The sequence below is a fragment of the Mastigoproctus giganteus genome, chromosome 10 (assembly GCF_048544385.1).
Source record: "Mastigoproctus giganteus isolate SK-2022 chromosome 10, ASM4854438v1, whole genome shotgun sequence".
Taxonomy (NCBI): Eukaryota; Metazoa; Arthropoda; class Arachnida; order Uropygi; family Thelyphonidae; genus Mastigoproctus; species Mastigoproctus giganteus.
In genome coordinates this window covers 225414609-225442574 of record NC_143584.1, presented here as the reverse complement: position 1 = coordinate 225442574, position 27966 = coordinate 225414609, and the positions used below count along the sequence as shown (strand labels likewise).

General features: G+C 38.3%; 2 protein-coding genes across 3 annotated transcripts in view; one reads left to right on the top strand and one right to left on the bottom strand.

Moving 5' to 3' along the window:
- Positions 1 to 18263, bottom strand: part of LOC150079990 (uncharacterized) — a 52278-nt gene extending 34015 nt beyond the window's left edge. The window contains exons 1-7 of the mRNA XM_090382729.1: positions 17874 to 18263; positions 15949 to 16104; positions 15582 to 15740; positions 14885 to 15043; positions 14449 to 14610; positions 14147 to 14320; positions 2757 to 2945 (exon numbers count right to left, since the gene is read on the bottom strand). Of these exons, the coding sequence (XP_090238855.1) occupies positions 2757 to 2945; positions 14147 to 14320; positions 14449 to 14610; positions 14885 to 15043; positions 15582 to 15740; positions 15949 to 16077 (972 nt within the window). The 5' untranslated portion in view covers positions 16078 to 16104; positions 17874 to 18263. The remainder of the gene's footprint in view (positions 1 to 2756; positions 2946 to 14146; positions 14321 to 14448; positions 14611 to 14884; positions 15044 to 15581; positions 15741 to 15948; positions 16105 to 17873) is intronic.
- The window catches only part of LOC150079989 (TNF receptor-associated factor 2-like), a 95880-nt gene that overhangs the window by 43063 nt on the left and 24851 nt on the right, over positions 1 to 27966 (top strand). For both annotated transcript variants that reach the window (XM_090384095.1, XM_090384093.1), the window contains exon 2: positions 25727 to 25822. In XM_090384095.1, the coding sequence (XP_090240221.1) occupies positions 25743 to 25822 (80 nt within the window). In that variant the 5' untranslated portion in view covers positions 25727 to 25742. The remainder of the gene's footprint in view (positions 1 to 25726; positions 25823 to 27966) is intronic.

Genomic DNA, 27966 nt, shown 5'->3' with positions numbered 1-27966 from the left:
AAGAAGATCTCATAATTATGGCTAAGGGTTTGTTTACTTCCTTTGCTGCCTCCTTCAATATAACTGGATAGATCGCGTCCATCCCAGGTGCCTTTTTTATGTTTATCCTCAACAATTTCTCGTCCATTTTCCTCTCAGTTATTACAAAATCATATAGCTCACTGCTCGAGTTTACTTCACCTCTGTTATTCCCCTTCCTGAATAACTCCTCATGTGTGAATGTAGATGCAGAATACTCGTTTAGTTTGTTAGCCACCTGAGCAGGATCCTCAACCGTTGAACCATCAATATCCAGTGGACCAATCTGATTCCATCCTCTTCCTTCTAGAGTTTACATAGGGAAAGAACTGTTTTCTGTTTTTCTTTGCATCCTATGTCAAGGATTTCTCATAATCTGTCTTTGCCTGCCTAATCTCCTTTGTGACTTGGTTACAGACCAGCCTATATCTATCATAGACTTCCATGTCACCCATTAATTTATATGTATCCCATGCATTTTTCTTCTCTGCCATATGAACTACTGAGACATCTGACATCCATTTAGGCCTAAACTTTGAACAATATGTCTTAGTTGGTATGTAAAGCCTAGTAGCTTCCAAGATAAATTCCTTGAATGCTTCCCATTTTGATTTGATGTTGGTAACATCATCAGTTGGTCCCACTGTATAGAATTTAAATACTGTCTCAGACCATTGTAGTCGCCTTTACGAAAGGAAAAACCCTTCCCTTTACCCCTGATGGTAGTTACCTCTTTCAGTAAATCCCACTTGAGCACACTGTGATCACTGCTACGTAGTGGTTCCTTTATCTGCAGATTCTTAATCCATGAAGAATCACTACTGATAATCAGATCAAGAGTATTACTCCCTCTAGTTGCCTCCCGAACAAGCTGATGTAGAAAACAATCATCCAATAAATCCACAAAAGCCTTGCTAGTGTGTTAGTGACCAAACCACAAATTCCAGTCCCCCATTATAAGACTCTCTGATTTACTGGTCCACTTTTTTCGATGTACATGTTCTAATTATACTCAGAGTCATTAGGCCTATAGCAGTCCTCTCAATTTTGATCTCCCGATGCTTATGTCACACCAAACTGACTCGACACTGCACTGTCCAATGATGTCGACTGGCTTCACTTCCTTGGATTTTATGTGTTTCTTAACTAATAGCATAACCCCTCCTTCCTTCTTATCCTGTCTATCCTTTCTGTAGATGTTGTACTCTCCAAATTCCAGTTCTGCATTCCTTATATCTGTGTTAAACCACGTCTCTGATATTCCAACAATATCTGCCTTTGATGTTTTGAGCAATACCTCAAATTCATCAAATTTATTTACCAAACTCCTACATTGGTGTACATACAAATATACATGCACCTGTTCTTTTTCTTAGCTACCCTAACACAACCTATGTGTTTATTTGTACCCCAATGATTCCCAGCAGTCTCTGACATATCCTGCATCTTATTTTCCAGGCTGCGGATCATTCCAATAGAAGCAGTGCAAGAATCACTTTCACCTCTGCCAGTGGCTACTGTTAATCTATTAGTCCTTGTATCACCCCAATCTAGCAGTTTTCCGACCCACCTAACACTGCCTCGATAGCATCAGCAAACATTCTTGCACCCTTTCTATTTAAGTGTATCCCATCCCTGTAGAAGCAGTCTCTCCTGTTAAGAAGTACAGACCAGGCTGAAAAAAATTCTAACCCTTGAGCCTTGCACAATCTTTTCAGGACGAATTGATCGACAAGGTTCTCATCATATACTCCCTCCTATCGTGTTTGGGCAGAATTGCATACACTTTCAAATTCAACCCTAATTTACGGCTTTTTTTCAATAGTGACCTGTACTTGTTAAGTAATTCTGCCAGTCTCCTACTCTCAATATCATTAGTGGCAACGTGTACAATTATATCATCTTTTGTGCCCTTAAAAGATGATATCCGCTCTACAACGTCATCAACCTTTGCCCCTGGCAGACATACCCTGGTCCTGTTCCACCTATCCTTTTAAAAAGCATGTTTCCCGCTTCCCTGACAATAGAGTCACCAACAACTACTAGTTGCTGTGGGACCAGCGCATTCTGCCTTTAGGGTTGCTGCTGTGTTGCGTGATGACCAAGTACAAGCTCTGTCATTGATGTGGGCAGCTGAGAGCTTGATAGGCCCCTCAATTTAGATCCTTCGAGGGAATTCTCCCTGTCCTTCAAGCTCTCGTATAGGACCATAACAACGCTCAGTTGTCGCCTGATTTCCTTACATCGCACACACACAAAGACATCCCCCATGGCAATATCATGTCTTCAAGTTATCTTCAAGTTATGACATAGAAAATAAACAGCTGAGTGCTGGAAAATGAATGATAACACAGAAATAAAAGGCTGAAAAATGTTGACTACATTTTAACTTTAGATTGAAGGAACTTGAAGGCTTTGTTAATATATATATAAAAAAAAAATTGGTTTTTGTAAGATTTTAGGTGTATGTAACATATGTGCAAATTTCTTGTGCTCTGTGGTCGATTTGCTGTTTGCTGGACAAAAAACCGGCCTTTAGGAGGTAAAAAAAAAAACAATGGTACCCTCTTCTCTGACCAACTAACACAATCAGGTTGTAAAAAAAGCTCATAAAAATTCCTTGCCCCACTGATTTTCCCCAACAGATTTTCCATCCTGTTGGGGAACGGACGGTAATTACCTTAACTGCTACCAATGAGGGAAAATACGGAGATGGTCAATAGGATAAAATTACTTACCGATGTATTATAGGAATCTAGGAAGCCTGGATTGTCGTGAACTGGACTGTTGTCTGTGCTGACACCGACAGTGGAGGCAATTTTTGAATGACATTCCGATGTCTGATGGGAGGCTAGATCCATCTGTTTCATCTTAATATGAAAGTCGGGACATTCGATAATTGCTTGGTTGGAGTTTCTTTTGTGGTGCTATTGGAAATTCAAAAATAAAGTTTAGGATGTGTCAGTGACAAATATGGAGCTTCTTAAAATAGTATTAAAAACTGAAACAGGAAGTATGATTTTCTACATTCTAACATTGCAACCTTGAATGGAGTTAAATTTACAAATGGATTTCAACTTACATCGAAGTACATCTTGAATTTCTGAAAATAGTGTGGATATTTGTAAGTAATGATCTTTAGAACATTACTTATAATGATTTGTAAGTAATGATCAATCTCATGATTTGTAAGTAATGATCTCCAGACATTTTCCACCACATGCGTCAACACTGATTTGCTTTTCATCTCAGCTGTGCAATGAGGAAAGCTTACCTTTGCATTATCACATTGAAATTGCTGAAAAAAAAAAAGGATATGAACAATATAAAATTTCTTATTAATGGGATTTGACCCCTGGCTGTCTACCATTCTGGAAATACATGAAACCGTCTGGAATTCAGAAATATGAACTATTTTAAAGGAGATATCATCTCTAAATGTGAGGAAGCCAGAAAAATGGCTAGAGGCCATAGCAAAGTATATACAGTAAGACACCTGTATCCGCGGGGGAGGATACAGGGGTCTTACTGCCATGGATGGCTGAAACCCTGCTGACCCCATATACTGTATAACATGATTTCCTTGAACATACATACATATAATAACTATTAGTATTAGTAATGGCCGCATGGTGCAAGAAAGCCTATGGCTTATGCTGCACCAGCCAGAAAAAAAAAAAAATCCGAACAAAACAATGATAAAAAAAAAATAAATAAATAAAATAAAATAAATAAATAAATAATAATAATTAATAAAAAAAAAAAAAGGAAATTAAACCTATCATCCTATGCGCTTCCCTTACCCGAAAGTACTATCCAGATGACCTTTGAATTTCCCCAAACTATCGGCCTCTCCCACCCATGAAGGCAGCTTATTCCAGTAATTTATAACTCGCTGGCTAAAATAAAAATTCCTGCAGTCCAATCTAAACATTTCCCCCGTAACTTGAATTTATGTCCCCTAGTTCTAGCATCATTTATAATCTTGAAAATTTCGTCCTCATTCATTTTACTGATGCCTCTCAGAGCCTTATACACCTCAATCAAATCTCCTCTAAGGTGTCTAGTTTCCAAACTCTGCAACCCACATATTCGAAGTCTTTCTTCATAAGGACGCCCTTTTGCCGATCTCACCAGGTGAGTTACCCGTCTTTGCACCCTTTCAAGAAGCTCGATGTCTTTCTTTAGGTGCGATCTCCATACTTGAACACAGTATTCCAAGTGTGGTCTAACAAAAGCCTTATATAATGGGATTATCACGTCCCTATCTCTACTTGCAAAAGTTCGATAGATCATAGATAGGACACCATGGGCCTTCCTTGCAACCTGTTTACAATGCTCAGAGAATTTCATGTCTGACCGTATCGTTAACACCCAAATCCCTTTCCTCCAGTACTGAGTTTAGTTGAACTCCACCAAGTGAATAAGTTTTTTTGGGATTACTGTTTCCCAGGTGTAATACCTTACACTTTGTTGGATTAAAGCATAGCTGCCATTTTTCTGACCATTCCTGAAGTCTATCTAGGTCTCTCTGAAGAAGCTCAGCTTGACAGTGATCATTAACTACTGTACCAATTTTAACATCATCTGCAAATTTAGACATCACGCCCTCTATCCCTTCATCAATGTCGTTTATGAAAATTAAAAACAACAGTGGTCCTAATACTGATCATTGGGGAACCCCACTTCTTACATCAACCAAATTTGAGGAATAGCCATTTATCACAACCTTCTGCCTCCTGCCCTGAAGCCATCCTGCTCTCCATCTAAGGATTTTCCCACTAATTCCAACCTGTTCCAGCTTATAAAGCAACCGCTCATGTGGGACTGAGTCAAAAGCTTTGCTGAAATCCAAATAAACAATGTTGAAATTATTCCCTAAATCCAGCTCATGAGTGACCCTTTCGAAATAGCGAACCAGATTTGTTAAACATGATTTTCCCTTTACAAACCATGCTGAGTATCCTTGAGAATTTCAATTCGATCCAAATGATCCTGAATTCCACCCTTGATCATTGCCTCCATGATTTTCCCTATTACTGAAGTCAGACTGACAGGTTGATAATTTCCAACTTCACTTTTAGAGCCACCCTTATGTATGGGAGATACATTTGCACTTTTCTAATCCAAGGGAATCTTCCCAGAGCCTAGTGATGCTCGCATAATTAGCCTCAATGGTTCAATGCACTCGCTTGCCACCTCCCTTAAGATTATAGGGTATATTCCATCAACTCCAGGGGCCTTACTGGTCTGTAGGCTCGAAAGTTTTTTCATTAAATAATCTTGCGAAATTTCAATATCATTAATTACATATTTTTTAACTTTGCTCCCACAATTTCCCATTGCCACAAAAGGCTTTTCATTTGTAAATATCGATGCAAAATAACTGTTGAGTTCATCTGGAACGGCAGCTGGTGTATTTATTACTATCCCCTTTCTCTTACGTAAAGGTCCGATCTGGTTTGTCCTGCTCTTCTTGGCATTTATATATGTGAAGAATTCTTTATCCCCCCCTCTTTGCTCTGTTTGCTAGTGATATCTCATAAACTGCCTTTGCCTGTCAAACCTTTTCTGTGGCTCTATTACACATCACCTTGTAGCTGTTATAGGCTTCAGTACTTTTTATTGCTCTCTAATCTTTCCATGCCACATTTTTCTGCTCAAGTAATGTGGCAACTCCACTCTTCATTCTACTTGGAACCCTCCTCGTGGAGTATTTTTTTAATGCTATATATGCGCATTCAAGGCATCTGTGATTAATGTTTTAAAAGCGTACCACAGTTCAATTGTATTCATTCTCTGCGTGATATCTACCCAGTTAATAGAGGCCATGTAGTACCTTAAGGCATCGTAATTTCCTTTTCTGAAATTAAAACCCATAAAACCCTTTTAATTCTGCTACCTCTCTCGTCATCATCCACCATAGAACTTTGTGATCACTTCCTGCTACTGGTTCCTCTACTGTCAGCCCTGTTATGTCATCTGATTCATGTGTGATGATGAGGTATAGGATATTCTTTTCTCTAGTACTTTCCCTGACATGTTGATACAAATAACAGTCATCTAGTTGATTTAAAAATTTTGTTCCCCATGTCGAATTTCCTTCCCATTTACTCCAATCAATTAGAGGCAAATTGAAATCACCCATAATAAGGCATTGGCGCTTACTTGCCCATTCCATTTGCATGTAGAGGCTTTTGTCATAATCTTCACAATCACCTGGTCTGTCGATTACTCCTACTCGCATTATACCTTTGTTTCCAACTATCTCACACCATACAGACTCTATGCTAGCATGTGAAATGTCTGAATCCGGGAAAGCTATCATTGCACTCAGGCTGCTTCTGATAAGAAGCATTACCCGACCACCCCTTCTATCTACCCTATCCTTCCTAAATACATTATACAAGCCGTACTGAAACTCATAATCGCCAATTTCCGGGTGGCACCACGTCTCTGTAAGCCCTATTATGTCCGCGTTACTTGTTTTAACCAGCAGTTCGAATTCGCTCATTTTATTGACGACACTTCTAACATTACTGTATAAACAATTAAGATTTACTGTTCTTGTATATTTAACAACCCTAACACAATCCTTGAAGTTTTTTAGGCTCTCTTCCCTGATATTAGCTACCCGCTCACGTGAAACGTTTCTGCCCCCAGAACATCTAGATAATACGTCCAGTTGGGGTAACAGATAAGAACTCTTAAGGTATGTGCAAGAGTTACTTTGACCAATATTATCAGATAAACGTGTGTCAGTATTACCACACATCCCCCCCCTAACTAGCAGTTTCCCTGAACCTTTAAGGTATCCTCAATAATACTGGCAAAAACTTTTGCACCACCTTTGTTTAAGTGTATCCCGTCTCTACAAAACAAATTCCTTCTACCTACAAGTGTGGGCCATTCTGATAGAAATTTACCCCCTAAAGCCTTGCAGATTCCTTCAAGGCTTGAGTTAATCCACAAGGCTCTTAACATATAATCCCTCCTATCGTGTCTGGGCAGAATTGCAGACACAGAGACATTATGGCCTAGCTTGCGACATTTCCTCAGCATGGTCCTGTATTTTTCCAACAAATCGTCAGATCGTGTACGTTTAATATCATTAGTCCCCACATGAATAATAATATTTTCTTTACTCCCTTTAAAATCTGACAATCTGTTGGTGACATCATCAATAGTTGCTCCCGGCAGACATACCCTGGTTCTGCCCAACCTATCCTTGTTACAAAAAATATTTCCCGTTTCCCTGACAATGGAGTCTCCTAATAAAACAATGTCCTTTTTTAACCAGAGTAGTTTGCACTTGGTTTTTCTGTTTTGAGGCTCGAATCGGGTGTGCATCACTTGGTAGATTGCTGGAGTTTTGAGTCCCCCTGACGAGCTCCCAGATGCATTATTCTCGAGGGCAAGCACTCGTTTTTTCAGGGACTCAACTTGTTCCATCAGTGCACCGAATTGTAATTTAAGATCGGTGCACTCCTTACATCGATCACAAAGAAAAGAATCCCCAAGAGAGATAGGATTAGTCATCAGGTCGCTCTTTGAAAACATTCCACAGGTTCCACAACAAATTAAATCATGACTCACCCGTAAATCGCCATCTGCTATTTCCGTGTGAGTCACGATACCATGTGACGTGTTTAAGGCAGATCTCGTAACTACCATTATAAAATTAAATAAATATCAATAAAAGTAACTTTAAAAAATATATATCTATAATATTATTAAAATCAAACAGTTACAGGAAAACCTATAACAAAATAATCCAACAATATCTAAATAAATCAAATATTTAAAAGCACTATCCAAAAGTAAACTACTTAACTGAGGAGCCTTGTCTAAGCGCGTCTGCTCACCTCAAATGCCAACAGTCTTATGTTTAATTGATAAATGAAACACACAGTAAGACATTACCAACATTAAATACAGTAATGATAAAATACAGCACTCTCGATTTACCGGGATTGGATTAACCGGAAAGTGGATTAACTGGGACACATCAAGGCTCCAAAAAAAAAAAAAAAAAGAAAGAAAATCAACGAGGAATCATAAGATTCAAGCTAGAATAGGTATAAACAGATATTTTGCAAGTCGTAAATTAGCGACAAGAACCGGCGTTATAAGTCGTCATTAGGAGATTAGTGTACCTATTATTTTGTAACCCCCCCACTGTCTTCACACCTACCGCTAAAAACAACAAAAAGAGAGAGAGAGACCAAATGTTTAGTTTGTTTTAGTGTGTCGCGTCGATTCTTGTGTTCCGTTGCACCGCAAAAGGGCAAATTTTGTTTCATTATTTATGTCAGGGATGTCGGAATTTTTTTTTTTTTTGTTTAGAAATCGCGAAAATGATGGGCAAACGCAAGGGTTGTGCTTTCAAATTAAACAAAAACTTGAAATTATTCAAAAGCTTGAAAATGGTGCATCCATGAAATCTCTAAAGAACCATTCTAATGTTGGTGACCAAACCATACGCGACAAAGGGAAGCTATTCGATTTAAAATCAACATCATAAAAAATAAAGGGAAGCATTGCATTTGGACACGCGAGTAGAACGTGGTAAGTTTTTTGTTTTTTTCCCATGGTTAACCGTGGGTAACTGAATCAGCGGATACGGGGGCACAACTGTAGTCAGAAACAGAGAGACAGGTTAAACATGCAAAGTTAGCATAAGGGGTTCTCAGTAGGAGATCGGGTACTGATAAGGGAGGGCAACAGAAGGAAAGGAGGATGGAAACGGCTAGCCCATGGTCACTATACAGTGATGGAAAACTATCTGATGTTATCTATAAGGTAAAGGAAGTCGGACGAAATGGTGAAAGGAGGGTAGAACTTGAAGGCAGCTTGAAATGATATTTCTTTAGAGGCAAGACATAGTTACAGATTTTGTAGTCAAGGAGAACAAATTACGAGGAAGCACCGCCCCATACAAAACCCAAGAGGGACGACGCAAGCTGTGTAACGAGGACAGATTATCACATTAAGCTTGGTGTTTCTGAAAATAAAAGGGTATGAATAATCTAAAAACTAATCTGAACAGTTGAGGTTTTATCTTTAATACATTTATATTCAGAAATATAAATTCAACTGTTCCATCGGAAATCTTTATCTTTAATAGATAAGGATTTCCGATGGAACAGTTGAATTTATATTTAATTTAAAACAGCTCCAGTAATTATCATTTAACTGATTTGAAGCTCCTCTATCGGATCAAAGGGACTGACCAACCTGAGACTGCTTCCGACACCATCAACAACAGCCTAAAAGCTCTAGTTACGTACTTAGCACATTTCTCTCACCAGATTAATCTAAATAAATCTGCACAAATGATGTTCTCACTCAAACCACACCCACCTCAACTAAACCTGAAAATCAATGGAACCTCCATCCCTCCAGTAAATAAGCACAGAGATCTCGGGGTCGTCTTTGACCCTGAGCTTAGCTTTAAACACCATGTGGCAGATATTCACAAGGTCTGCCGATCCAGATGGCTTGCCAAACAACACCTCCTTCATGTCACAGAGTCTAAGTACACTTTCAATATATTTACCGATTTCTTCAGCCAGTCATTACCTACGGATCTGAAATCTGGGCGTCGGCAGCAAAAACCACGCTAAAAACCATCTCATCCGATGAGTACTGGCTTCTTTGGTGGGTGCTCTTCAAGCACAAGCTTCCACCCCTCACACATACTTCAGTAATGACCAAACTTCTAAACTACAGAAAAGTCTCAGAATGGATCTTCACCCTCCGCTTACTCGTCACCATTAAAATGACAGTGGGTGAAATCAACACGCCAAGTTTTTGACAGATTTGTAGTTGGAGAATCCCCTCCGAGACCCTTAAGGGCCCTCCCTTCTTTACAGTCCGTGGCGTGGAGGCTCAGGAAGGGCAACAGATTCCTGCCAATGTAAATGCTCCAAAATGTACAGGTGATGGATGATGACTACAAGAAATTCATTGAGGACAAAGCCTACAGAAGACGTATCCTCAGAGAGCAGCTCTCATCTTCAACCGAGTGACTCTCACTGTTTTTCCTTGCTCGGTTTTGTTGATATTGTGAAGAAAAAAAAATCTGTTTTCATGTGTTTACAACTTATTTTTTGTTGTTAGAGTTTTAGTTTGTTTCTATGTTAAACCCCTAGCATTTTTGCTGTTATGGGCATTGCATCAGGCATACATGTAAAATTTACTTATTTTCACAGATTGCAATAAAGATATATAACATCTTTAAGTAATACCATCTGCATGGCAAGGGATCAGTGTTAATTTGCTTATGGCTGATTTTTTTTTTTTTGCTGAAATGAAATTCAACTTGTATTCCGATGTCAAGTGTTGCAGTGACCTGCCATTGAACCATAGCAATGCGCTGCACCTTCGCTCACCAGCAACATCCGTCTTGCGTAATCCTTTGCTGTTCTGTCTGCGGGAGGTGGTTTTACCCGTTCGAGACATTCTTTGCCCGCCTTAACCACAGGGGTTATGAACAATACCGACAAGACATGCAGTTTCTGTTATGGAAAATATATATATACACTATATATCAGGGGTGGCCAACTTAATTTGTGAAGCAATCTACTTTTTTTCTTCAAAATGTGCCGCGATCTACCATCTCAAGATTTTCATTGCACATGGTTAAAAAAGTTAATCAACACATATTGAAAAACGTTGTCTTTAAATTTAAATAAAATTCATAATTCTTATTTTAAATTCATACGTATTTAAATTTTTAATTTATGCGAAGTTTGTGTCTTCATGTCATCTGATAAGCTTTCTAAATCGGGAATATACTGTGACAAGGCGAACCGTAAAGAACCTTCTATATGCAAGTCCATAAGAATAGAGCGATTCTCCATCTTTTTTTTTTCAAATACGAAAAGGCCGATTCACCCAGATATGTGGAACCAAAACAGCAATTTAAAAGTTCACTGCATTTTTTTACATTTCGGTACTTCTCTCAGCAAACATATTTCCAAATGTCGTCTTCTGATAATCTGGATTTTAGGAAGATATCGTTTCGCAATATAATAATTTCATTTTTAAGTAATATTTTCTCCATGTAAAAAATCTCAGCGATTTTTTTCTTCAATTTGTTTCGTATCTAAGTCGTAATTAAATGGATAAGAAATATATTGAACAATGTCTTCAATTGTTTCAAAGTAATCCACAACTTCCTAAATTTCAGAAACATATTTCTTACTATTAAATTCAAAAACAGGGTATATTTGCAAAATGATAATTTTTTTTCTTTGAGATCCTTAGCCATTGCCAAAAATTAATATTTATATGCAAAATTATTACTAATCGTGCTACCCACATTTTTATTTCTTCCTTGTAATTCCAAATTCAGATCACTTAATTCACTGGTAAAATCTGCCAAAAAAGCCAGACCACACAACCACTCTGTATCTTGTAGCTGCTGATAATCATCTCTCCCTTTGATTAACAATTCCATTTTTTTAAAAATTTCATTCAGTAAATTTCTAAATCTCTGTAGAAACTTACTCCGACTCAACCACCTCACATTTGTGTGTAATATCAGATCTGGTTCATTTTCATCGAGTTGCATTTTGAAAGGTCAATGACGCGAGGAATTTTAATGGGCTTTTTTCACTCTGTGGCTGAGTTAGTCGGTCTCAGGCGTAGATAGCAAGATTTTTTCCCAGAAACTGGGGTTTTTCGTTCAGCAAAACAGACAAATCGACCATAGAACAGGCACATGAATTTAATTATTCGGGTGGCCTTAATATAATAGTTTGATTTAGTTTTTGTTATGGAAACACGCGACGCACGAACTCACCAAACGATCATGCTATTTTGAAACTTTGTCATATCTTTACTACATCTCATAACTGCTACTTTATCACTTTGACTTGCATGATCAGATGCAGATTACCACCGCTCTAACATATATTTACTACGAGAAAATATTATTATTTCTCAAAAGAAATATTTCTACAAATATGTAGCACACATATGGAAACAATATATCTTCACTCTGTTTAGTGGGCGTGAAATACTAATTTTTGATGTTCTTTTAGTATTGAACATCAAATTATTCAATGATTATCTTCCTATAAATAATGATCTACTGATAGATAGAATAATCATAATCGATACAAATATTCAATATTTATATCATCATTGATAGAATATTGGCCATCGATTCTCTATATAAATATTATACCAACGTTGATCATTAAATGATTCTTTATGGCAGTCCTGCTTTTCCAGGAACTGAAGAGGGATATAATATCCCTGATTAGATCAATAAGGAGACTTATTAAGAAATTACAATGAATGCTTATCAACTACTCACCACAACATTCTCTTTAAAAGATTCACCTCCCAGGGAGTCCTCAGAGACAGTTTTCGCTATTGCTTGCTGCTCACCAGCATTCCGATTCCGATTTATTTTTCGTTTTCGTTTTCCGATTTCGGCCATGCAATCAGAACTGCTAATAACCGCTTGTCCTCCGTGTTCTTCGTGGTTCTGTAAATGAACATCACTTAATTACATTTGAATGGCTCTGAAGATGCAGATTTCTGCAGATAATAGCCAAATATCAAAGAGAAAACAAAACAATATGGTGCATAATGTTCATACGAGATACTGTAACTTTCAGTTTATAGTTGTTGTTGTAGGAGCATCAGGGACTGAGATAATATTGCTCTGAGTACACTGTCCGTAAGACGCCTCCGTAGCTAGGTGGGAAGCAGCAGCAGCGCGTAGCACACGCTTCTTGATTAGACCGGGGTTCGAGCCCGTGACCACCAAATACGGAGGATGTGGAAAGGTCAGGGAATGACCACGCATATTCCACGAGGAATATGGCCTTAGTTGCCAATGCTCCTAAAACCAAATAACAAAACACTGGGTATATTCTGTGGTCGATTTTCTTGTTGCTGGACAAAAAAACCAACTTTCCGGGAGAAAAAACCATGCTACCCTCGCGTGATACCAACTCAGCCACGTTGTGAAAAAGGCCCAGAAAAATTCCTCTCATCATCGATGGGACTTGAACTCAGATTTTTTTCCACCTGGTGTTGGTAGGATGGAGATTCTGCAAAATGTGCTACCCACTAGGGGTCAGTTTATAAATAATAATTTCAAGATAATGCATCTATTAGTTTTCTAGAAAAGTGCACGTTTCCAGTTGTATTTGGTCACCAACAGCAAATTAGCAGAAAAAAACAATTGCTGATTTTTATTTAAAAGATGGTCGAGTGTTTTAATATCAGTACTCGCCGATATGAACTAGAGCCATCTTCATTTGCTGAACTAATCACATATAATGGGAAGGTTACCACGTGAAAAATAAATAGGTGAGTGCTGGAAAATGAATGATAAAACTGAAATGCAAACACTGTTGACTACATTTTAACTTTAGAACAAAGTAACTTAACTTAAAGCAACTTCATTAATAGAAAGAAAAAACATAATATTTACTGCAACAGTATTTACAATTTGTAAATTTTAATGTCGCTGGAGACAATAAATTCTCTTGACTTCAGTTTAAATTTAATGAGTGACTGAAAATCTTTCCGATAAGAAAAGTAAAAATGGAATGCTTCTTTTAATTACAAGGTGTAATTACAATTTTATAATTTATAAACTTTAATTATACATATTAATATATAAAAGACATTACTTTTTGTAAAAGGGTAACTTCCACTTCTCCTGAAGGTCACTGTTAAATTTTATGGCCTTTTAACCGAACCCAACTATGGAAAGTTCTTGCTATTTCCTGAAAATTAATCTAAGATTTTCCAGCTGAGTGTGATTGCCTCATAGAAATCATGATTTTTTTTTATAATGCTGATTGGTTATTGTAAGGTTTTAGGCGTATTTAGTATGCCTGAAAATTGCGTATGTTCTGTGATCGATTTGCTATTTTCTGGAAGAAAAACCGGAGTTTCCCGGGGGGAAAAAAACGATGATACCCTCTCTTGAGAATGAGTAACACAACCATTTTGTTAAAAAAGCCCATAAAAATTCCTCACGTCGTTGATTCGAAACTGGGCTTTTATATTACCGGTTGAGGAACGGCCGGTGATTATATCAACTGCTACCAACGAGGGCAAGTTTGAAGATGGTCAATAGGATAAAAATACTTACCTCTGTGTTCTGGTAATCTGGGGAGGCTGGATTGTCGTCTGTGTTGACACCGACGGTGGAGGCAATTTTTGAATGACATTCCGATGTCTGATGGGAGTCTAGATTCATCCGTTTCATCTTAATACGGCAGTTGGGACATTCGATAATAGCTTGGTCGCAATTTTTCTTGTGATGCTGTTGGAAATTCAAAAATAAAGTTTAGGATGTGTCAGTGACGAATTTTTACATTCTAACATTGATATAAAAGTGATAAAATCAGCAACCTTAATTGGAGTTAAATTTAAAAATGGAGTTCGACTCACATCGAAGTACATCTTCTTGAATTTCTGAGAACAGTGTGGACATTTGTAAGTAATAGTCTCCGGACATTTATTCTTCACATGCGCCGACAATGTTTCGCGTTTCATCTGAACTGTACAATGAGGACAGCTTACCTTTGCTTTACCACATTGAGCTTGGTGTTTCTGAAAAAAAGAATATAAAACAATATAAAATTACGTTTACTTTTCATTTTCATCATTCCAATACAACGTAAGAAAACTCGCGTGGTCCCTCAAAAACTAATCTGAACAGTTGACGTATCTAAGAATTTTCGATGGAATACTTGAATTTATATTTAATTTAAAACATCTTCAGTAATTATCATTTATCTGAAAACGTCTTTAAGTAATGCCATTTGCATGTCAAGCAATCAATGTTAATCTGCTAATGGCGGAATTAAAAGGAAATTTAACTTACTTGGACGTGATCCTTAGGAAACTTTAATTTGCAATGGGGGCAGCGTAGATGGTCGCTAAGACAGCTTTTGTCCAGGTGATCTTTCAATTTCACGTAAGCTACTTGTGTGCTGCATTGCGGACATCGAACGTTTCTCATGTTGCATGTCAATTTATGGTCCTGAGGAGGAAACAAATGGAAAAAAACTTAACCAAAAACTTCTACGAAATTTCAATTCCCTAAAAAAGCATTGAATCAATTCCCTAAGAAAATTTACAAATTTACTAATATTCACGTAACGTTGGATTTCCCTTCTACTCTGTTGAGGGAAAATCCATCCTTATTGTGAAGATTTAGGAGTTTGAGAATATCTTTTTACCGTTATCGTAGGCCTCCAGGGCTGAAGATCGAGGTTCGCAAGAGGTTTCGATCTTCAGTTTATTAGGTGAAGTGTTTCTAACTTTGCACATGGGGAGCATGTTTTACAAACACTCCCCTGTCATGAAAGCACAGGACATGGCTGTGCAGAATGACAGACTTGAAAGATTAAAGGATGAAAACGTTTTTATATGTCTGGCTTTTCCCGCTCTCTTTTTCTTCTAATCCAACAGCATTTTCTCTTCTGTTCACCAATCAGCTGAACCACCTCTTTGAGGGGTTTAATGTCATGTGTGGTAATGTAATGCTAGTATAAAGAATTGTTTTATTTTACACTTACTCCAAAACATTCTTCTCGAAACTTCAGAAAACAGTAGGGACATTTCTGGCCGATCCCTGGGCATCTGTTTTGTATGTGTGCATCCAATGTTTTTCGTTTCATCTTACCACCACAGTGAGAGCATCTTACTTTGGCACTGTCACACTTCTTTTCATGTTCCTGTGGAATACACAAACAAATATTTGTTCATTTTCTTGGTAAGTTTATACAAATGTGCATGTGTATCTCATTCGATAGCATATCAAAAAGATGTATCAGAATGGAAATAACCATATTAGCTAATGGTGTCATTCGAAATTCTAAATTTCCAACAAAAATACCAATTTACAATAAAATTTAAAATAAAATAGCTTTTCCCTACATTTACCTTGATGCTGAAATATTCGAATACCTTCTTACAATGAACACAAGGGACGTCTTTGAGGAACTGGGAATGGCTCTGCTCTTGGGGATTCGTACCAAGACGTTCGGCATAGCTTTTCGCAGCGTCACCCATTACAAAATCACAAATAAGTCCGCGTGCCTGAAGTAAACAAATAATTCTTAAATTGCTGCACTATTTATGAGCAGTTAGATCATCAAGTAATTTCTTAACTCAAAACGAGAATTCATACTGAAAGTTGTTAATCGCAACTAACGCTTTTGTCGCAGTTTCTACGATTGCGAATAAAAACCAAATCTGCCCACTAATCGCTGACAAGCGCAAAGAACCACCTCTTTTTAAACATGCACACGTAGCCTTACACCTCGATAAACTAACACTCGATAAGCCTGTCTCTGACAGATAAAATGGCCATAGCAGATGACGCTTATCATCAATAGGTTACCCTGTTGAACAGGACCAGTGTTCATGCTGTACAACGTTATTCAATAGGCTTTAGAATGAAAGGGTATGCGAAGACGGCAACATACTTCTACCATAGGTAGATCCTTTTTTAACTTAAGGTGGAAAAATCGAAAACTGTGTCAGGATCCCACATTTTTGATTTGTATATCGAATGTCAAAGAATCATCTTTGCTTGGTTGGTAAGGTAAGTGAAAATTTTCACGTCAATTATCAGTAATATAGTAGTTGTACTGTATTTTTTGATTACCCCAGAACAGCCTCTCGTTCATAACTTGATCAAGAGGTACAGGGTGATTTAAAATTTATGCAAATAAAATTGTGTTAATTTATCCTTGATGGCATTTAGGACTAACTGCTATTGTAGTTAAGTCTTAAATGTGGTCATCCACAAATGTCCAATAGCTGTTATATGTTAGCTTTCGGTCAGTTTGGGGCAGTGTTTTGAAATGTTTGAAGGGCATGTTGTACAGTTTATCTTTATCCAAATACTTGAAATGAAAACACATAACAAATAAATTCTGAACTGTACACAGATAAGTGTAAAGTTCAGAATTTATTTGTTATGAACGGAATCTAAAATTCATAGCTTTAGGGAATGTTTTTCTCCTCTTCTTCGGTGGCTGAATTAAATATAAGACGGTTTATGTATTAATTAGTTTTATTATTTTTACTTAAACTATTAATTTTAATAATTATTATAATAGATTTATATTAATTATATATTTATAATATATTATATATTCTTTTTAAAGACTAAATGCACAAGGCATAATTATATTATATTTTTAATACCCTCATAATGTTGAAGCTTTTCCAATATTCCTTAATGGCCTGAAAAAGGCGATGTTGTCGAAATACTTTTCGTAGGATATAAACTCTCCAAACTCTTGAATAATTATGTTGTTTTAATTATGAGTTTGTTCAGAGAAATTCGTATCTATTCAAAAAATTAAATTAGTCTTCTTAAAAAAATAAAAACATATATTTAATATAAGTTTATATTTAAAATATATACTTATATTTTATAATAAACTTATAAAAAATAAACTTAATAAACTAAAAAATATGCATAAAAAGTTCTGAAATTTTGTTTTTGCATAAAATACTGAAATATTGATATTTTCACCAATAATTAAACATTTATTTTACATAAGAATGATATTTACAAATTTTGGTTTTATAATGCCAAGATTAAAATCGGCAAATGAATTTTAATTTTTTTTTCTGTCCACTAACTATTTCAATAATTAATGTATATGTTATTAAGTATTTTAATAATTAAAGGACAGAACATATTATTATTCAGAAATAGAGTATCTTATATAAAGTAGTTGAAATCGTGCAACAGAAAGAAAACTACTTAGGCAGGGCTGAAAAACAAGGGAAAGTATTCACCTCCTCTACAAATAAATGAATAAATTAAATAAAAAAGGGAAAGTATTTACTTCATACTACTCAGATTTCTACAAATAAATTGCTGAATTATGTCCTCTCTGGAACAGTGCCAGCTGGAGCCTTCAAAATCGCCCTAGAGGTCAGGATGGTCGTCTGTTGTTATTGCAATCGTAGTACACCGGTCCTCTTGCGGGGAAACCCCTGGAATCACTTATCTGCTATTCGTTGCGTAAACTGGTCATGCGAGGAAAATATACCAGAGCTGTGGTGTGCTAAAAGTAGCGTTCCGGGGTGAGCCAATCAAAATTTGTCACATTTTCTAACTCTAATATTTACGCATATCCTCGCTGAAATAGGAAACGTATTCTTACAAACACAACGAATGACAAAATCTTGTCGAAATTACTCCATACTTTCGTCAACGATTTCTGCGCAGTACAGTCAGCAAGACATTTGTCACGCAAGTTCGTCTGCAGCGAGGCTGTCTTTTGTTTGATTGCCACGTGAGGCGTGGTGCGCAGCGCGAGGAGTTGTTTTGGTTTCGTATTCAAAAGGCGGAAGTTACAGTGATTCATTGCCAATATTTTTGGAACAGAAACCTAAAAAGACCCAGTAGTGTGAATAAAGAGAAGTTTCGTCTGTAGGAGAAGCTGCAGTGTGTCTGTTCTTTTCTTTATTTTTATTCAATTTCGTCTGTAGTGACGCTTTTTATTTTTTAACTTTTTCTCCTTTATGAGATTTTTTCTGCCCCCTGTGACAGTACCGGTACCAAGTGCATGGGGTAGTTGGTTATGTCCAGTTACTATTATTATTATTATTATTGTTATTACTACTGTTGGCCGAGGAACTCTCGTACTGTTCTACAGGTGTTGAGGATCGCGGCTTTAAGCAGTTCTACAAGCCTGTGGTCGACAGGGTAACCAGGATGGTCATTACTTGTTCCCAGTGATGAGCTGTGAATATTTTAACAATGGACTCGCAGTTTTTCCGACTTTTTGATGTGAAACATCCTTGGGGATTCCTGCCGCAGAAAACGTCATCCGTGGCAGGATTCGCCAGAGGCGCTTCCACGTTCACACTACAAGTCTGCGTCGAGCACTCACTCGACATTAGAACGCGTGACGCATTTTTCGTGACCGGTATGATATCTCGAGTCAGCCTGGTCATCTCCCCCACCTCCCAAATATCCAAATCAAAATATCTAAAAGAAACAAGAAGAATTCACATAAAATCATCTACGTCCGTAGAGTACGCCTGAAGAACGATGGTGTAACTTGAAAGTAACAGTTCACGACGAACAAATGTACTCGCAGGAAAGATTGCTAGATCATGTTAGCCAAGACTCATTGCAGTATTGTGTATTTAAGTATGTATTAATATTCATTTTTAAAATACCGATATTTGAAAGGACAACATTCGAAACTTCCCCATACTGATCTTTAGTTACGCCTCTGAGAGATGTAAGCTGGATTAATATCTGCACCTGCTTTCATCTTCCAGAGAATAGTTCTCAGGGTTAGATGGTGAATCTAGTAAATGCGATAATTGAGTTTACGCTCGGAATCATGTTCAAGTAAGGACACACATGAAAGGAAGTCGATTAATTATTATTATTATTATTATTAAATCCGTTTATTATTATAGCAAGTGATTGCTTTCACCCCTTTTACACAGCCGACCGGCTAGAAGGGTGTACAAAAATGCGAGAATGGCAAATTTTACAATGCAATATTTACAGATCATGTTTACAATATTTACAGAAGTGCGAATCATTTACAGAATGATTCGTATCGACTAATACTAATTCGCATCGAATTAGTATTATTTACAGAATGTAATTATCGACAACTTTAGAAGAGGAAATTATTCACAGTACCATTTAAAAGTAGATGTCCAACAGTTATTTTATATTTTGGTCATTCCTTCCTATTTATAAAGTTCAAGTTCCTAGCTTTTTCTAGTTCAAGCTCCTTCTTCATACTTCTATAGTTCAAGCTCCTTCTTCATACTTCTATAGTTCAAGCTCCTTCTTCATACTTCTATAGTTCAAGCTCCTTCTTCATACTTCTATAGTTCAAGCAAGCTGTAAGCTTCAGAGAGGCTCTTCACTCTGTACTGCTTGCCTTCACAGTATTTCACAGGATCTATTGCCAATGTATTGAAAAGCATTGTAACGGTAAGTAGGGATTGTCATTACTGCGTCCAGCACGTGGAGTAGAGATAACTCCGTGAAGACTGGGGGCGTCAATCACACCAGTTAGCATCTGAGACAGAAGAAGAATATTCCTGGATGCAATGCGAACTCTCCAGGGAGTGATATTTAAGTTGGCATATAAAACAGCCCTGGAGATGGTGAATGCGCTGCCCGTGACTCTGTTCATCCATCGCATTACCCAGTACTCGACTGCCAGGAATCTGTTTATTACGAGGTCGGTGCAGAAGACCAGATTGGTGATGCATATAGTGCGATGGGTTGTAGGCACCGCTGGACGTGTCCTCCGACTACATCGACGTGGAATAACCCCGTCAGCTCTTGTCGAATTGCCCACATCGCCGAAAATGTCTTAGTTTTCATGGTCGAAAAATGGTTTTGAAAAGCGAGGCCCTCGTCCCAAGTCAAGCCGAGGTCGGTGTGAGACTTCATTTTCCTTATCTGCACACCGTTGTGATAGGCTGTGATGTCATTTTTGATTCTCTTTTTTTTTGTAAATGTGATTTGGGCTGATTTAGATATGTTTAGCTCCAGACCTATCTGCAATAGATATGTTACAAGGCTGTTGATCAGGACGGCGGCTCGCTGATTTATCAGGTGGGTTTGTTCAGAGTCATTTGATTTTATATATAATTTGAGGTCATCTGCATATGATGAGAAATCAGTGTACCTTGCGAGGAAAGGTTCAAGGGCCGCGGCGAACCATAAACCGAACAGGACACCTCCCTGCGGTACTCCCCGCGTTATAACACGCTCCTGTTTGAAGGATTTATGGCTGATGATGAGTTGTCTTGGCGTAAGGATGAGGTTGATGGCTTTTAGCAGGCTTCCTGTAATGCCAAAGTATTTTTCCAGAATGTAGATGAGAGCAGGAATTGAGAGCTTATCATAAGCAGATGAAATATCAAGGAAGATGACGTCCAGCTGAGATTTACTGTTGAGAGCAGTTTGAATTTTAAACAGGGTGTCTAGTAAGTTTGTATATGTAGATCTTTTGGGGATCATAGTATGCAGATGTTTGGGTCTATGAGAGAAGCATTGTTCGATCAGTGCTGATAAGATGGGTTTCTCAAACACTTTTAATAGGGTGCAGCCCACCGAGGTCAGTCTGAAGTCCTTAGGTTCCTTAGGGTTTCTTCTTTTGGGTATGGGTTGTACCTGTAGTGATTCTATATTGTCGGGATTGATCCAGAATTTAATATCTGATTAAAGATTGACAGAAGGGGCTCCACAATGAAGGCACTGCACACTTTAACCATGAATAGAGGAAAACCGTCAGGACCAATTGTAGTTTTATTGGGAAGACTATTGATGGTATTTATAAGGTGTTGCTTTGTTAGAGATATAGTTGAAAGGGGCTGCCTGGAGTGTATGAGGAAATCGCCCAGTTTTGGGGTTTTTGGGTCTGATGGCACCTCGTTGAAATTCAAAGATACTCATTCCTGAAATACCTTCTCTTCCATATGGAAAACTTTGTTGCATTTGGATGCAATACGTTTGGAGTCTGTACGTTTGGATGCAATACGTTTGGAACAACTGTTCTGAGATCTTCAGTGGGTTCATCATGTCTAGGCGTAGGCATGTTAAAATAGCCTATAATGAAGGTTGGGGTATTGGGGGCTAGGTTGGCTGCTATCAATGCTTGCAATTCACTCCGGGAATCTTCTGTATGATCGGGGGGTAGGTACACCAGACAAATTTGTAGTAGAATGGCATCCTTTCTAAATGTGGCACATAGGGCTTCGAAGTTATCTGATTTGGTCACCTGAAATCTCAATTGTTTAAATCTAGATGAATACAGCAGTGCAATACCTCCGCCGCGTCTGTTATCCCTGGAGTTACAGAGGCTGAGATAATCGAGAGGCTGGCCTACATCCAGTTGCCTTCCGTGAGATAACCAGATTTCGGTCAAGCAGATAAACTGATATTCGGATAGTAACATGATTGTTTGTAGAGGATGTAGTTTATTGCTAATACTGCGTACGTTTTGGTAGAAGCATTTAAGGGGAAGTATTGGGACAAGTTGGCATGGGGTTGACATTGGTTGCTGTCCCTCTGTTGTATTCGATCTTATGCGGTAGGGCGAGGAAGAGGTCCGTTCTTTGTACATTTTTATTAGAGTTCCTAGGTGCTAGTATCCAGTACTTTTAGTTCATCATATTTGTCACAAGTAATAATGAATGAAGCATAGGAGAGATATCTTGTTTTCAAAGGTTTCACAGCGACCTTGATCCCTATTTGCTCCTCAAAGAACTTAGATATATTGGCACCGGTTGTTGAAGGCCCGAGTCTCGATATGAAGATTTTAGATTTTGTTTGGATTGATGTTATATTGTATATTGTCTCCAATATGTTGGATTGGTCGACTGGTACGGCTTTGTTGGGACATGCTGGGGTTGTTCCTTGAATGGGACTAGCCCTCTGGGTAACCGTTCTATTTACAGAGCTATATTGGTGAGAAGTTGGATCATTGGCCATTAATGTAACTTCCAAAGGGGATTTAGGTCGCGATTTTTGTAAGAGTGGCTACTGGGAGACAATATTGGCATAAGTGGGTTTTTCATTGGTGTCGCAACTTATGCTTGAGTGTAGGCGCGAGGTATTTTGGTAAGCCAATTTTGACGGGAGATATGGTTCTATGTTGGGGCAGTGATTCATATCTATGCAGGGTTGGTTTGCTGGTAACGCAGTGTTAGCGAAAGTTGTCTCTGCTCTGTTTTCTGTTCTGCAGTCTTGATTTGTAACGTTCGGGAAGTAGTTTTTTGTACTTTCCATAATTTCAGGGCGTGTCTGTTCTCTGCAGGGATCACCTTCGAGCAATACTGTTTTTGCTTCACCTGGGAAGGTAGTCCTGAGGCGAGTATCATGCTCATTCTTTGCTTCTTTAGGATATGTAGCAGGGCCAGCTCCTAAGTGTTCAGGTGTCTGGTTATCTGGTCTGTTAATATCTTGTAGCTGTGATAGGACGGTGTCCAGTTTCTTATCCATTACTGGCAATTAGTTTCATGTTTTGTTCTCTTAGTTCGTGATTTTCCTTTTGCATTGCCTGGAGAGTTTTGAAAATGGAGAGAAGGAGTTCTTCAAGCGAGTCTTCCTGTTTCCGTATGTCGTGGGCTAGTTGGTTGTGATTCGCTTCGTTTTTATTTTCTCTATGAGATTCATTGCAGCTCCCTTCCATAATGTCTAAAATGTTACTAATTTTCTGGGGGTTGTCACTTGTTTTCTTATGTTCACATTGTTCCGGGCTTGTATCACAGCCTAAAATTTGAGCTAAGGAGTAATTTAGTTTCCCTCTTCCTGCTCCGTTGCCGTGTGGATGCTAGCAGGCTGTGGGGAGGGGTCTTCATTTTCAGAGTCAACTAGTGGTTATGATACATTATTATTATTATTATTATTATTATTATTATTATTATTATTAGCCATATGGTGCAAGGAAGCCTGAGGCTTATGCTACACCAGCCAAAATAAAAAAAAAAAATTCTGACTTACCCTGAGAGAGAGAGAAAGAGAGAACAAGAGTCAGCAGTAAAAAGGAATCACCAAGAGAGGGAAGAATGATGTGATGGCACTTCAGTTGTTTTATAGTTAGGCAGGATATTCCCGTCGTCCTTAATTTCATTCTGAGTAAGATCAGGGCTTTTATCTGCGATGGACAGGCCAGGTTGACGGATTTCTGCCATGGCGGCTAAAGAGCAGCAGTTCTGTGGGCTTTCTAATAGCTCTACGCCATCACTTGTTAGTAGCGCTACACCCCCTTCGGATTGGGTAGTTGCCTTACCAAATGACGCACGCTGCGGTGGATGAGATGGCGATAAGTGAGAGTCGAGCTTTGATTTGGTTGTTGAACCCAAGGCTGTTGGGGAAGGGCTCACCTGCCCATTGGCCAACCTTTTCCGGCAGCAGTATGCATTAAATTTCGCGCGAGCCACACTCGATAGTTTTTTCAGGCTTAGGTGAGAAAGGCTGAAGCAGCTCTGACAAATTAGGCATTTGCATTTGGAGCATTATGTATATTCTCCTTTGTTTTTATGAAGAATTGCTTTTTCGCATAATTTGCAGGTATCAGTGATTATAGGAAAAGGCGCTTCTTCCATGATATATCAAAATGAATGAAAGGGTAAACTTGCTCCAATTCGGAACTTCACGGGCGTTTCGTAATCCCAGCAATACGGGAACCCACTAAGCCTAACTGTCAACAATGCGTGTGTGACTACAGCAAAACGTAAGCGTTAGCAGAATGCTAAGCCTAAAGGGATTATGTAGATGACGAGAGAGTACAGACATGATAACCCTCGTAATAACAAAAATTTCTCACCCACGTAATCCTCTTGCGAAGTTCTTTGAGCTGGTACACTTTTCCGGTGGAAGAAAACACTTTAAACATTAAAATAACTCAACATTCAGGAGCTCCAGAACACGTGGCTACACTGAATGACGGCCATTTAACTAATTAATACATAGACTCTAAAAACAGTGAAACGTGACTTAGGTTGCCAGTAATATTGAGTCAACTGGAATGGCATAAACATGGGAAAACGGAAATGTGAGTTGGAGCCTATTATAGGCTAAATTATTGTGTAGAGTGTATTTAACAACTACAGACAAATAGAGCGGGTCAGTAAATCAGAATGTCTTATTGCAAGATTATGATTTAATGAGCTGGACTAACTACCAAATACCAAATGGTAAGGGTTCAGAAAGGTAACCAAAGGGGTTAAAAGTTCAGAACGGTAAACATACAGGCTGAACGTTTTATACCAACTAAGAGATATTATTTAAGGTATAAAGGGATATCAGGAATGAGACTTGTGGCAGAGAAAAATATATATGGGATGAATATAAATTATCAGCGGATAAAGAATCCTATAGGAGTCTTTATTATAATTATAATAATAAGTCAAAATGGTATGTAATCACACTAATATGGAAGTTAGCAAGGTCAGGCAGATTGCGAGGAGCCTTTGGGTAAGAGTGCAGAGAAAAGAAGCAAGTAAATTTTATGTTAACACTAGAAGGAAAGGGTGACCCACATTGGGCCAATTGATATAAATGGTGTAAAGAAGAACTGTTTATTGTATACAGAAGGTATATTACTTTCACGGTTACAAGCTTTCAAGGTTGTATTTGATATAAACTATTGGCGACCCTGTGCAGTTTTTTGGTAAAGCGAATCCCTCGCCATAGCATAGTGCATATAAGTACCGTTCTTGCGACGGCGGGTGGAAAAGGCCTGGGTTCGAAAGGGGAATTTTTATGGGCATTTTATATACTTTGGTTTCAGATCAATTGGAACAGTGTTGCATCAGGGACATCTTGCTATTGTGAATATGATTTCATAACTGCTGCTATACAGCACAGAATTAAACTGACAAGGAGTTGATCATTGCTAAAGGAGACTCGGGACCATTTCTCCAACGATACATTATGCAAAAGAGAGAAGATGGACCAGCATCTCAATTCTGCAATGTCAGCTGCGCTGCAGAAAAACTCTAATTTCATAAACTGCGGTTTTTCATCCAATAAAGAGGCAATCCGACAACATATTTACGACTTATGGCGTTAGCTACCTTTGTGCTTATCACACACGTACATGACAATTTGGGTCATTAAATTAGATTATGTATAGAAAAACTATGATCAAATAAGTTCCTTTTTAAATGTGCTTTTTTCTCCCCTTTGTTTTCTGTGCAGGTAACAATCCAAGATAATGGGAACGTCGAGTTCTAGAACATCATCTTCTAAAGAGTACTCTAATACAAGGGGTGCCAGAAACTCAGCCTTAAATAGGTAAAATGTGAAAATTCTTTATCTTCTTTAATATCTGTCTTTTATTAAGCGCATTCAATTAATATTTTCTATTTTAATAGTTTCGATCTTTTTTGTTCTTATTAAAGCTCCTTTATAATTTAAGGGCTTTTTAAATTACAGGTCTCCAAGTGATGAAGGTTTAGGGAATGAGGAAAGATAGACAAAATCAGTCACAATGAAATCATCCAATATTTGGAAAAAGAAAGGGACTAACTCCAAAGATAATTCGTGAAGATATGATTTCAAAATTGGGGGAGGATGCCCTTTCCTGTTTCACGGTTAAGAAGTGGGCAGCAGAATTCAAACGAGGGAAGGAGACCCTGGAAGATGACCAACGTTGTGGAAGACTTGCAACATCCCTCAGTCCAGACGTTGTTGACAGTGTGCATGAACTGATGATTAGTGATCAACAAGTGACATTTTGGTACATTGGCAGCAAATGGCGCATCTAATCTGAACGTGTACTATATAATAACAGAGGTTTTAGCTATGAAAAAGATGCCAGCACGATGGCCCAAAAGTTGTCGACAGACAGCAAATAAAAAAACGAAAAAGTGTTGTCAAGTCAAGTGAACAGTTGAATCACTTTCCAGAAAGTCCAGTAAATTTCTTTGAAAGGGTTTAAATGATAAGATATGGGTCTATCACTTTCAGCCAGAGACAAAGGAGCAGGCCAAACAATGGAAACACAGTCCTTCTCCCCTCCAAAGAAAGTCGTCGATTCCTTCTGTTGGCAAGATGATGACATCAATTTTTTGGGAGATGCTGATGGAGCGTTGCTAGTGGATTGCCATCAGAGAGGCCAGACAGTCACAGCAGTATATTATGTAGACCTTGTAAGGCGGTTTCGTGAAAACATCAATGAAAAAGGCCTAGAAAAACTCAACAAAGGAACCTTGTTGCACCCCACCAGGTCAACGCGACTGCTCACAGTCTGCCATTGTCATTGCTCTATTGCATGAGTGCATCTTTAAAATCTTAGCCCATATTCATCATATGTAGCACCATCATAGTTTCACCTATTTTCTAATTTGAAAAAAATACCTGGCTGATATCCATTTTCACTCCAATAGTAACCTCCCTGCTGCAGTGGATGAATTCATGGAAGCTTAAGAGAAAACTTTCTTCCCAGTTGGAATAAATGCATTTCAGCATGGGTGACAAAAAGTGTATTGACCGCAGAGTGGACTATGTTGTAAAGTAACTTATTACCAGACACCTCAGATAAACCTGTCATACCCAGGTCACGAACTTTTCAAGTGCCGCTCGTATTAGTCGGACGAGTACGCAAAAGGATCTGATGATAAAATTACGTAGATTTTTATTTATCTGGAATTTGATGTCTCCACTGCATCGCAACAGCTAGAAATCCCACTTGAGTTGTATGCTTAAAAAAAGAATAAATAACCGCCTTCTTGAAACGATCTACTGAATGGTTAAATAACTGCAGCGCTTGAAAAGCCTGTGTATGACGGGTTTATCTGATGTGTCTGGTAACAGGTTACTTTACAACATAGTTCCTAGGATATGTTCAGGAGAGAGGGCAAACGACCTGAGCCGAAATGGCAAAGGCAGATGGAAGCGAATCGCTGCTGAACAGGCGTTGGAAACCGCCACGGGTTTCGTGACGATTCCCAGCATCATCTGTTCTCTTCCATTTGCAAATATCATTACCAATCACTGACCCAAAAATCTTCAGTGCTGTTGAAATGTCACGTACATACCGATTGCTTATGCAACACCCTATTTATTATATTATATTAGGGTTACCCGTAATTTAATGCATTAACCTGTATTTGTATCTGTAAATTGCATGTGTTCTCTACTCGATTTGCTTGTTTTGCTGGACGAAAAAAACCGAAGTTTCTGGGGAAAAAACCTTGCTATCTACGCCTGAGACCGATTAACTCATCTACAGAGTGAAAAATGCCAATAAAAGTTGCTCTGGTCATTAACGTGATTCGAACCCGGGCCTTTTTCCACCCGGTGTGGGGAGGACGGTAACGTTACCACTGTGCTACCGCGGAGACATGCAGCACCCTGTTATCAGTGCGGGCTGGATGTGTGGTAATTCCATTGATCTCTGCATCTTTATTTAAAAATCGCACTACAGTCTCCTCGCA